The sequence below is a fragment of the Ranitomeya imitator genome, chromosome 2 (assembly GCF_032444005.1).
Source record: "Ranitomeya imitator isolate aRanImi1 chromosome 2, aRanImi1.pri, whole genome shotgun sequence".
Taxonomy (NCBI): domain Eukaryota; kingdom Metazoa; phylum Chordata; class Amphibia; order Anura; family Dendrobatidae; genus Ranitomeya; species Ranitomeya imitator.
This window is the reverse complement of record NC_091283.1, coordinates 119,192,748-119,205,779: the sequence shown is the minus strand read 5'-3', so window position 1 is coordinate 119,205,779 and position 13,032 is coordinate 119,192,748. Positions and strand designations below refer to the sequence as shown.

Sequence of the window (13,032 nt, the reverse complement as noted above, 5' to 3'; positions counted from 1 at the left end):
CTCAGCTCCTGTGCCTTCACAATCACTAGGACGGACTTCCACTTCTGGCTTCCACGGCTGTACCACCCGTTTACTGTGTGAGAAACTGTGAAAACCGTTTCAACCAAGTGAATAAAAAAAAGATATAGCAGTCGGTCTGTAAATGCAACACTATATTGATCATGCATTGGATAATACATATCTTTACAGTTTCCAGTGTTTCACCTGCTGTTTGCAACATTTCCCTTCTGGTTGAAATCTACTATTTTGTTTTTGTAGGACAGTGGCGATTACCCTTTAACCATGGCTGGTCCACAATGGAAGAAATTTAAGTTCAGCTTTTGTGAGTTCATTGGTGTCTTAGTCCGCCAGTGCCAATACAGCATCATTTATGATGAATATATGATGGACACGGTCATTTCTCTTCTCACGGGCCTTTCTGATTCACAAGTTAGAGCTTTTCGACATACGAGCACATTGGCAGGTTAGTGCCGAATATGTAGAGGAAGATATTAATAGAAATATATTAATGCACATTTCTTTTTTTCATTGACTTTAGCTCTGTTTTTCTTCTTCCAGCTATGAAATTGATGACGGCTTTGGTTAATGTCGCTCTTAACTTGAGCATCAACATGGACAACACACAACGGCAGTATGAAGCAGAAAGGAATAAGATGATTGGAAAGCGAGCCAATGACAGACTGGAGCTTTTACTGCAGAAGCGAAAAGAGGTTAGGGTTGATATATTGTTGTAACACATCTATATTCTATACTAGATTGTGGCCCGATTCTAACGCATCGGGTATTCTAGAATATGCATGTCCCCGTAGTATATGGACAATGATGATTCCAGAATTCGCGGCAGACTGTGCCCGTCGCTGATTGGTCGAGGCAACTTTTATGACATCATCGTCGCCATGGCAACCATTATGACATCATTGTCTCTGTGCCCGTCGCTGATTGGTCGAGGCAACCTTTATGACATCATCGTCGCCATGGCAACCATTATGACATCTACGTCGATACTGTGCCCGTCGCTGAATCAGAAACGTGAGATGTCTACGTCCTTTATGACATCATCGTCGCTGTGCCCGTTGCTGATTGGTCGAGGCCTGGCGGCCTCGACCAATCAGAGACGCGGGATTTCCAGGACAGACAGACAGACAGACAGAAAGACAGACAGACAGACGGAAAAACCCTTAGACAATTATATATATATAGATATGAAGCAAATGGTGCCACTACAATGATGCCTGCTGGCATTTTGCAGAAGCTCCAGAGCTAAGCACAGAAAGTGTTTCCCCAATGCCAAGTAACACTGACACAGAAGGAATCGGTCATGCTGTTCTCTGTCATGCTGTTCTCTGTCATGGTCACATTCCAAAGTAGGTCATTGGTGTCAGATTGGTGATGGTCTGGCACACATGACCCCCAACTGATCAGCTGTCGGTGGGGGAGCGGCGCGGTGACATACTCACCTGCTCCTGGCACTGTCCCTGCATGTCCCATGGTCTCTGGGAGCCGGCGGCATCTTCCTGTGTTCAGTGGTCACGTGGTACCGCTCATTAAAGTAATGAATATGGACGCATACTCATTACTGTAATGAGCGGTACGTGACCGCTGAACACAAGAAGATGCTGCCTGCTCCCGGAGACCATCTGACAGTGAGACGCTGCCAGGAACTGCGCCAGGAGCAGGTGAGTATATTGGGGAGGTAAGCATTGTGCGATAGTCACCTTCCTTGTTCCACCGCTGCGCGCTGCTCTGTCTTCCATCCTCTACACTTACTGTTCAGGTCATTGGGCGCGATGACGCGATTAGTGTGCGCGCCGCCCTCTGCCTGAACAGTCAATGCAGAGGATGGAAGACAGAGGAGCACGTGGAACGAGGAAGGTGACTATCGCAAGTGCGGGGTCCTGAGCGAAGGGAGGTGAGTATGTGATTTTTTTATTTTTTATTATTTTAATCGCATCAACAGCATATGGGGCAAATGTACGATGTAGCATTGTATGGGGCCACAATGTATGGAGCATCGTATGAGGCCATAATGTATGGAGCATCGTATGGGGCCACAATGTATGGAGCATCGTATGGGGCCACAATGTATGTAGCATCGTATGGGGCCACAATGTATGGAGCATCGTATGGGGCCACAATGTATGGAGCATCGTATGGGGCCACAATGTATGTAGCATCGTATGGGGCCACAATGTATGGAGCATCGTATGAGGCCATAATGTATGGAGCATCTTATGGGGCATAATGTGTGGAGCATCTTATGGGGCATAATGTATGGAGCATCTTATGGGGCCATCAACCTTTATGCATCGTTGTATGGGACAAATGTTTCTATGGAGCACTTATGGGGCCATTATTAACCTTTGTGCAGCATTATATGGGGCGTATTTTGTATGGAGCATCTTATGGGGCCCATCATGAACTGTATGGAGCATTATTTGGGGCTCCTGATTCAATATGGATATTCAAAAACACTTAATCTACTGATGTCTCAATTAATTTTACTTTTATTGGTATCTATTTTTATTTTTGACACTTACCGGTAGCTGCTGCATTTTCTACCCTAGGCTTATACTCGAGTCAATAAGTTTTCCCAGTTTTTTGTGGCAAAATTAGGGGGTCGGCTTATACTTGGGTCTGCTTATACTCGAGTATATACGCTGACGAAGGAATTTAGTTCCGAAACGTGCGTCGGGTGTGTGCGCATACTCAGGACGGCGTGGTGCCCTAAGGTAATGATTACTAATATTATCCCTGGACTATTCACTTTTTAGCACTTGGCGCTTTGTTTCTGTCTAACACTGTGAAGGGTCTGAGGGAAAGTCTCTATATAGATGAGTGGACCAGTTCCCTAGTTTAAATTGCACTTAAGCACTTTTTGCAATATTGCACATTATTATTGGAGTTTCTTTCAGTACTACATATTGTTTTTTCACTTGACATTTGTTCTATATAAAATCTCAGGGATTATGTACCCCAATTCTGGAGGTTGTTTACCTTGCACAGCTATATAAGTGATTATCACATTATTTGTGCTCATGGGTTTCCTTTTATTTATTCTTCATATACGCCGTCCTGCTTTGCACACTTTTAGTTAATCTATTGCTTTTATATTCTTATATCGCTGCTGTTAATTAATAAAGTTATTGTTTATGATCCAGTCTGGTCTTCCTGGTGCATCCTTGAGTCTGGTGGTTGGTTTGGTTTCTGGTTGTGAGTGGTTGCCACTTCCTTGTCTTTTGCTTGAAACACCTTGGGTAGCTATTATCGCTGATTTACATAGGTGTTTATAATATTTATCTATAGTGTTACCTTGTACCTGGGTGTTTTTCTGCATTTTTCTTCGAGTATACACGGTAGATAATTGAGACATCAGTAGGTTGTGTTTTTGAATATCCATATTGAATTAGGAGCCCCATATAATGCTCCATACAGTTCATGATGCCCTCATAAGATGCTCCATAATACAATATGCCCCATATAATGCTGCATAAAGGTTGATTGTGGCCCCATAAGATGCTCCATATTAAAATATGCCCCATATAATGCTGCACAACCTTAATAATGGCCCCATAAGATGCTCCATAGAGACATTTGTCCAATATAATGCTGCACAAATGTTGATTATGGCCCCATAAGATGCTCCATAGATATATTTGCCCCATATAGTGCTGCACAAATGTTGATTATGGCCCCATAAGATGCACCATAGAGATATTTGCCCCATATGCTGTTGCTGCGATTTAAAAAAAATTTGACATGCCTCTGGTGGCTCAGGCCCCCGGCACTCACCGGTTCTCGTTCCGGCACCGCTCCTTCTTCAGCGTCTTCTGCACTGACGTTCAGGCAGAGGGCGCGCACTAACCACGCCATCACACCCTCTGCCCTGAGCGTCACTGCAGAAGATGCTGAAGACGGAGCGGCGCCCGAACGAGGAAAGGTGAATATCGCACAATGCTCCCCATTATACTCGCCTGCTCCTGGCGCGGTCCCTGCATCTCCGGTCTCCGGGTGCTGACAGCTTCTTCCAGCATTGAGTGGTCACAGTTACCGCTCATCACAGTAATGAATATGCGGCTCCACCCCTATGGGAGTGGAGTCGGGTCCATATTCATTACTGTAATGAGCGGTACCATGTGACCACTGAATACAGGAAGTAGCTGTCAGCTCCTGGAGATAGGAGATGCAGGGACCGCAGCCAGGATCAGGTGAGTATGTGACAGCCGCTCTCCCCTCCCACGCCGACATCCCTGGGACAATGACTCGAGTATAAGCCAAGAGGGGCACTTTCAGCCTAAAAAAATGGGCTGAAAATCTCGGCTTATACTCGAGTATATATGGTAATTACAATTTGACTCCTAGCCCTTGTACCAAACATGTTATTTGATTGAAGTTTATTTTACCAAAATCTTTGATGCCATCAGTAGGACCCCGACATTGTTTGACATTGTGCTTTGCAGAGAAGTGTAATATCGCCACATAGAGTAGAGCTGTGCCACAATTGCAGCACAGTGTTTCTCCAAATATTCACACGTGACTGTATGTACAGTCTCCTACCTTATTGCCATGTAGAAAGGTATGCATTTTCTATATACATTTGGGTGACTGATTAGGTCACAATTTTCTCTTTACAGTTACAAGAAAACCAGGATGAAATAGAAAATATGATGAATGCAATATTTAAAGGCGTTTTTGTTCACCGATACAGGTATGATTTTTTAAAGCTTTTATCTAGCTTTCTTTAGTGATAACACAATTTCTTGTGATTTCTAGCTATGCAAACATTTATTATTATTATTATTATTATACATTTTTATAGCGCCATTTATTCCATGGCGCTTTACATGTGAATACGGGGCAAATATAGACAAATACATTAAACATGAGCAGATAACAAGGCACACGAGTACATAAGGAGGGAGGACCCTGCCCGCGAGGGCTCACAGTCTGCAGGGGGTGGGTGAGGATACACTAGGAGAGGGAAGAGCTGGCTGTGCGGCTGTTCAGTAGGTTGAGGATCACTGCAGGCTGTAGGCTTGTCGGAAGAGATGAGTCTTCAGGTTCTTTTTGAAGGTTTCTATGGTAGGCGCAAGTCTGATGTGTTGGGGTAGAGAGTTCCAGAGTATGGGGGAAGCACGGGAGAAGTCTTGGATGCGGTTATGGGAAGAAGAGATGAGAGGGGAGTAGAGAAGGAGGTCTTGGGAGGACCGGAGGTCGCGTGTAGGTAGGTACCGGGAGACCATGTCACAGATGTATGGAGGAGACAGGTTGTGGATGGCTTTGTATGTCAGTGTGAGGGTTTTGAACTGGAGTCTCTGGGCGATAGGAAGCCAGTGAAGGGCTTGACACAGGGGAGAGGCTGGGGAATAGCGGGGGGACAGGTGGATTAGTCGGGCAGCAGAGTGTAGGATGGATTGGAGTGGTGCCAGAGTGCTAGAGGGGAGTCCAGAGAGTAGGAGGTTGCAGTAGTCGAGGCGGGAGATAAGGGCATGCACTAGCGTTTTTGCAGTGTTGCGGTCAAGGAAAGCACATAAACTATTAACCCCTTTCTGCTCTATGCGATAAATTTACAGCACTGGCCCACGTCTGTATCTTTTTCATAGGAGGCTGTGATTATGCTGGCTTATTTTCTCAGACAGCTTGCAGCAACGGCAAGGATTGGAGAGAACTCTGATCCCAGCTAATAAACTCTTGAGATGCTGCAATTAATGATGATTAAGGCATAAACCACTGCCCCGACATGACAGCTGCTAAGACTATTCTGATATCATGCTTCCTAAGGACATACCTTAGGAATTCATGAATGTCTTTGCAATTTGGGCATCTGTGTAGCAGCGTCTGTTCTTATGGGAAGCCGTAATGCCATGACTGATTTTTCATAAGACAGATCCTAGTGTCGCCTGATTAACACCACAGACTTATAATAGTGGCCTTTTACAGTAATACTAGTGCTGCACGCTGTGAAATTGTTGCTTGCAAATCTAATGATTTGTGAAGAAGGCTTCTAATGGAGACTTCACCAGCAGCTTGGGCCGGGCCTTCCTTACATGCACAGGCTAGTATGCAGTGCAAAGGATGAAGTCTGCAATCATATTCATGTGCCACATATACAGATTTGATCTGAATTTGCTGAAATCGATCTGAGGCTGACATCACGTGTCATTTTTGTGGCAGTATTTGATTTTTTTTTTTAATTTTTTAAAGAGAAATGAGCATATAATAAAAAAAAAAAATCAGCCTGTTCTTGTATACTTTTCCTACATTTTATACATTTTAAAGCCACACTTTGCGTTGACAATCCAAACCTATTCACTATGTAGTTCTAACAATGTTTAGCTATTTCATCTGCCTGGAACTAAATGTTGAGTTGTCTTCTTTTTTCGCCCAGGGATGCTATTGCAGAAATAAGAGCAATATGTATAGAAGAGATTGGTGTCTGGATGAAAATGTACAGTGATGCCTTCCTGAATGACAGCTATTTAAAATATGTGGGCTGGACAATGCACGACAAGGCAAGTACCAAAAATACTATGTTATAAATGACTTTAATACCATAACAATTTTAGCATGTAAGAAAATTTGTTGGAAAAAAAACAAGCTGCCATTTTTTTTTTAGACCATAAGATGCATTTTTTTTTTTAAATAAAAGATTTTTGTTAAAGTATGTGTGTCTTAGTCTTCTAGCCCAGCGGCTACTTCCCGCTATGGAGAAGAACGCTGACACAACGTCCATCCTGATTACAGAGAGAGTCTTCCTTCTCTCCTGCCCCACACTGACCTGTGTGCTCGGTTCAGGGCAGGAAAGGAACTGAAAGGAGGCTGCACAAGTAGTTTTAGGAACTTTCAGCTCATGTGACTGATCACATGATCTGAAAGGTCCTTGAATTAATTTTGTAGAAGGTCCTGCAGGCTCCGTTCAGGTTATGATCAGGAACTGCAAGGGTCATAATGTATAGTGCGTCTTTATGGGTTTATAATATAGGGCATACACCCACGGTTATCTGTGTCCCCCAATGAAGGCTCCAAGAAAGAGATTTTACGGTGAGTACCAAAAATCCCTCTTTTTCACACAACTGTATATATTTTTTCTTTCTTTGCATATAATTTTTTAAATATTTTTTTTTATTGCTTACAATTTTTAAAATGAATATTAAGGCATCATCTCCTATCTTCTCAGCACTTAGAATGAATGTAAATTGGATCACGGTCACATACTTATCAATTTTATTATTCACTATTCAGCTGTGAGCAACTAAAGTCCCAGTCTGTAGGTACAGTTTATCTAAGCTATATAATACCCTAGGTCTCATACCATATATCCTATAATTGGCCAGAGGTTGGGGATGATTTTATTATTGACTAGATGGTGGCCCGGTCCTAACGCATCGGGTATTCTAGAATATGTATTTATGTATGTATATAGCAGCTACAGTACATAGTATAATAGTATATAGCACAGGCCACGTAGTATGTAGGAGCCATGTAGTATATAGCAGACAAATACTACGTGGCCTGTCTCTATACTATGTGGCTGCTATATACATGCATATTGCAGGATACCCGATGCGTTAATACAGGCCACGCAATATATAACAGTGGCCACGCAGTATATAATACAGCCACATACTATATAACACAGCCCACGCAGTATATAGCAGCCACGTAGTATAGAACACTGCCCACGCAGTATATAGCAGCCACGTAGTATAGAACACTGCCCACGCAGTATATAGCAGCCACGTAGTATAGAACACTGCCCACGCAGTATACAGCAGCCACGTAGTATAGAACACTGCCCACGCAGTATATAGCAGCCACGTAGTATAGAACACTGCCCACGCAGTATATAGCAGCCACGTAGTATAGAACACTGCCCACGCAGTGTATAGCAGCCACGTAGTATAGAACACTGCCCACGCAGTATATAGCAGCCACGTAGTATAGAACACTGCCCACGCAGTATATAGCAGCCATGTAGTATAGAACACTGCCCACGCAGTATATAGCAGCCACGTAGTATATAGTACAGCCCACGCAGTATATAGCAGCCACATAGTATAGAACACTGCCCACGCAGTATATAGCAGCCACGTAGTATAGAACACTGCCCACGCAGTGTATAGCAGCCACGTAGTATAGAACACTGCCCACGCAGTATATAGCAGCCACGTAGTATAGAACACTGCCCACGCAGTATATAGCAGCCACGTAGTATATAGTACAGCCCACGCAGTATATAGCAGCCACGTAGTATAGAACACTGCCCACGCAGTATATAGCAGCCACGTAGTATAGAACACTGCCCACGCAGTATATAGCAGCCACGTAGTATAGAACACTGCCCACGCAGTATATAGCAGCCACGTAGTATAGAACACTGCCCACGCAGTATATAGCAGCCACGTAGTATATAGTACAGCCCACGCAGTATATAGCAGCCACATAGTATAGAACACTGCCCACGCAGTATATAGCAGCCACGTAGTATAGAACACTGCCCACGCAGTATATAGCAGCCACGTAGTATAGAACACTGCCCACGCAGTATATAGCAGCCACGTAGTAAAGAACACTGCCCACGCAGTATATAGCAGCCACGTAGTCTAGAACACTGCCCACGCAGTATATAGCAGCCACGTAGTATAGAACACTGCCCACGCAGTATATAGCAGCCACGTAGTATAGAACACTGCCCACGCAGTATATAGCAGCCACGTAGTATATAGTACAGCCCACGCAGTATATAGCAGCCACATAGTATAGAACACTGCCCACGCAGTATATAGCAGCCACGTAGTATAGAACACTGCCCACGCAGTATATAGCAGCCACGTAGTATAGAACACTGCCCACGCAGTATATAGCAGCCACGTAGTATAGAACACTGCCCACGCAGTATATAGCAGCCACGTAGTCTAGAACACTGCCCACGCAGTATATAGCAGCCACGTAGTATAGAACACTGCCCACGCAGTATATAGCAGCCACGTAGTATAGAACACTGCCCACGCAGTATATAGCAGCCACGTAGTATATAGTACAGCCCACGCAGTATATAGCAGCCACATAGTATAGAACACTGCCCACGCAGTATATAGCAGCCACGTAGTATAGAACACTGCCCACGCAGTATATAGCAGCCACGTAGTATAGAACACTGCCCACGCAGTATATAGCAGCCACGTAGTATAGAACACTGCCCACGCAGTATATAGCAGCCACGTAGTATAGAACACTGCCCACGCAGTATATAGCAGCCACGTAGTATATAGTACAGCCCACGCAGTATATAGCAGCCACATAGTATAGAACACTGCCCACGCAGTATATAGCAGCCACGTAGTATAGAACACTGCCCACGCAGTATATAGCAGCCACATAGTATAGAACACTGCCCACGCAGTATATAGCAGCCACGTAGTATAGAACACTGCCCACGCAGTATATAGCAGCCACGTAGTATAGAACACTGCCCACGCAGTATATAGCAGCCACGTAGTATAGAACACTGCCCACGCAGTATATAGCAGCCACGTAGTATAGAACACTGCCCACGCAGTATATAGCAGCCACGTAGTATAGAACACTGCCCACGCAGAGGTTGGGGATGATTTTATTATTGATCGTCAGCTATAATAAAGCGTGAGCCAGTAGATTTGCAGTAAGCTTCATTATTAGACAGTGCTGCATATCCTGATTGTGCACCGTAGCCACACACTGCAGAGAGGCAATGACGATAGATCTATTACCTCCCTAGTCTACCCTAGGACATAAAAATTTGTTACAATGACCTTTCCACTTTACACCAGGGAAGTTTTAATTAATAAAAAAATTGTTTTTCCTATTTTGTTTTCTATCTAAACCGGGGTGCGTTTTCAAGTTCAATAATGCTACCCCTTACCCTAGTAATATAGTTGAAGCATGTGGTCTGCTGTTAAATCTGAAGGTATGGTTATTGGCCAGTCGTGGTCACCTAAGCTTTCTACTGGTGAGAAATCTCATTAATCGCTCAGTGATGAGCCCTGTCACAATAATTCTGGTAACATACTGTTGATGTCAACACCGATTTTCCAGTCCTGCCTCACATAGCATATTAGTACAGCATGCTAATCTATCTCTTGAGTTCTTAAGCTGATGACAAATCCACTCAGTGACTATGCTTAACATATAGCAATTATGGTGATGACTGACTATTGTATAGTTGTGATGTACTTGGCACTCCTTTAGAAATATATTGGGTATTTTATTCAATTAGCAATCCATAAACGCCCATATTACGTTTCAGTCTTATATTGTCAGACCTTCATCACATTCGATTACAGAAAGAAAAGATGAAAGGCAGAAATAAAACTGGCGTAGCCATAAACCAATGAAGAAATGTGCCAGTGACGGGGCCCTTCAGTGAGTCACGACGTGCAGTATCCATGCAGGTTCTCGCCGTTTTCCTTTCCCTCTTGCCCTGCATCAATCAGACTGATCCGTGTCGGGCTGGAGGAAAGAGCGCAGTTCTGTCAGCGTCCTCCTCTATCAGAGAAGGATGCCTCTGAGTTTTAAAGGTACCGTCACATTAAGCGACGCTGCAGCGATCTAAACAACGATCCCGATCGCTGCAGCGTCGCTGTGTGGTCGCTGGAGAGCTGTCACACAGACAGCTCTCCAGCGACCAACGATGCCGAAGTCCCCTGGTAACCAGGGTAAACATCGGTTTACTAAGCGCAGGGCCGCGCTTAGTAACCCGATGTTTACCCTGGTTACCAGCGTAAACGTAAAAAAAAACAAAACACTACATACTTACATTCCGGTGTCTGTCCTCCGGCGCTCTGCTTCTCTGCACTGTCAGCGCCGGCCAGCCGTAAAGCAGAGCGGTGACGTCACCGCCGTGCTTTCCGGCCGCTGCGCTTACACAGTGCAGAGAAGCAGAGCGCCGGAGAGGACAGACACCGGAATGTAAGTATGTAGTGTTTTTTTTTTTTTTTTTTTTTTTTTAACGTTTACGCTGGTAACCAGGGTAAACATTGGGTTACTAAGCGCGGCCCTGCGCTTAGTAACCTGATGTTTACCCTGGTTACCAGTGAAGACATCGCTGAATCGGCGTCGCACACGCCGATTCAGCGATGTCAGCGGGAGTCCAGCGACGAAATAAAGTTCTGGACTTTCTGCGCCGACCAACGATGGCACAGCAGGATCCTGATCGCTGCTGCGTGTCAAACACAACGATATCGTTCAGCCTGACGGTACCTTAAGACGCACAATTCTTAGTAGGATTTTTTCCACACAGTGTCAGCTGCACATAATAGCTGATACTCTCCTTCAACAGCTTTGTTGTCCATAAACTGCTGAGATCTTAGTTAAGACACTGATAAATAGCCACAAAGTGTGCTTAAATAGATAATATCTGTAGCGACTTGTATGGTTAGGACAACTCCTTTTAAATAGAGCAGTTGTTTTCTGTGTTCCTTCTATTTACTGCTAGTAATCAGAATATTGAATTAATGCTACTTCATTGAATTAATTTGTTTTCAGCAAGGAGAGGTTCGTCTGAAATGTCTGACTGCTCTGCAAGGCCTGTATCACAACAGAGAGCTGAATTCCAAGTTGGAGCTGTTCACAAGTCGTTTCAAGGTATCTTTTCCCCTCTCTTCTAATGAAATAACATTTCAATTCTCTTGTTCTTAAAGTGTCTTCAGTGACTGAGGAGTTTCTTTCTTTCTTTCTTTCTTTTTCCAGGATAGAATTGTGTCAATGACTCTTGACAAGGAGTATGATGTAGCGGTTCAGGCAATAAAGCTCCTGACCCTGGTTTTACAGTGAGTAAAAAAAAAATCAGATTTTGGCTGACTTTAATATGTTTTTGGCTAATCTAGCCATGTATTAGTGGAGGGCTTCAGCTTGGCCTGTCAAAGTAAAGTTATCCCCAGCCCCCTTTTTTCAGTTTGACTAAACCTCCTTCCAAAGCTGTAGAATAAATAATCATGGAAAGGATGAGTTGAAGGAGCCTTGGGCTCATTTTCTTTTTGTCTAATGTTGTGAGTATAAAAGTTTGTTTTGCTCATTTTTCTTGCAGAAGTAGCGATGAAGTTCTAACTGCTGAAGACTGTGAAAATGTGTATCACTTGGTGTATTCTGCCCATCGACCCGTAGCTGTTGCCGCTGGGGAGTTTCTTTATAAAAAGTAAGAAACAACTCCTGACCTCTGTCTTGTGTTCTGTATGTGCTGTGCTGGCTATAAACATGAGGCGTGTTGCCCTGTTTGTTACATAACAATATCTAGTTTCTTCTGATTTTACTGTATCTTTCAATTTATACTAAACTTACCCTGAAACAGGAAGCTGAGTCTAAAACAAAGTCCCCATGGCCAATGTAAAAATTGCAGTATTTATTAATTTTTAAATACTGATTGGGATATGTAAAAAATCATTAACACAATTAATAAAAAAAAAAAATAAAATAAAGAAATACATTTGACACAAAAATCTGATTTAAACAATAGGTTATTTTCTGGTGATAGATTACATTTAACAGCAATGATCAAAACTGAGCATCAATCGCTGCTGCTGACCCCTTACCTGCGAATTTCACTTTCTGACTGACATTAAAGGCATGACATCTTTTTTACTCATTTATAATTCTTGAAAAATAAGGAAATAAAAAATGTAAATCTATTTGATATTGCAGTGCCATAAAAAAGTCAAAGCTATGAAAATATAAAATGTGTTGGTCCATACGGGGAAAAAAAAAATCAAAACTCCAGAATTGAGGTTTTTCGATCACACTCTTTCCCCCCGGAAAAAAATACCCTATAAAGTGTTTAAAACCTCATTTGTACCCCAAAGTGGTACCAATAAAGGCATCGCGCGAAAAACAATCCCATCACACAGCGCCATGATTAAATCGGTTTTGTGTTGTTTTCTTTCTTAGGCTGTTCAGTTGTAGAGAGCCGGATGATGATGGAATTCTGAAGAGAAGAGGAAGGCTTAGCCCAAATGCCAACCTTGTCAAGACGTTGGTCTTTTTCTTTTTGGAGAGTGAGGTATA

At 43.4% G+C, this 13,032-nt stretch overlaps 1 protein-coding gene across 1 annotated transcript in view; it reads left to right on the top strand.

Annotated features, from left to right (window-relative positions):
* Window positions 1-13,032, top strand: part of STAG2 (STAG2 cohesin complex component) — a 154,357-nt gene that overhangs the window by 84,169 nt on the left and 57,156 nt on the right. The window contains exons 8-15 of the mRNA XM_069747180.1: window positions 259-463; window positions 559-710; window positions 4,632-4,705; window positions 6,386-6,509; window positions 11,521-11,619; window positions 11,725-11,804; window positions 12,062-12,169; window positions 12,916-13,027. Of these exons, the coding sequence (XP_069603281.1) occupies window positions 259-463; window positions 559-710; window positions 4,632-4,705; window positions 6,386-6,509; window positions 11,521-11,619; window positions 11,725-11,804; window positions 12,062-12,169; window positions 12,916-13,027 (954 nt within the window). The remainder of the gene's footprint in view (window positions 1-258; window positions 464-558; window positions 711-4,631; window positions 4,706-6,385; window positions 6,510-11,520; window positions 11,620-11,724; window positions 11,805-12,061; window positions 12,170-12,915; window positions 13,028-13,032) is intronic.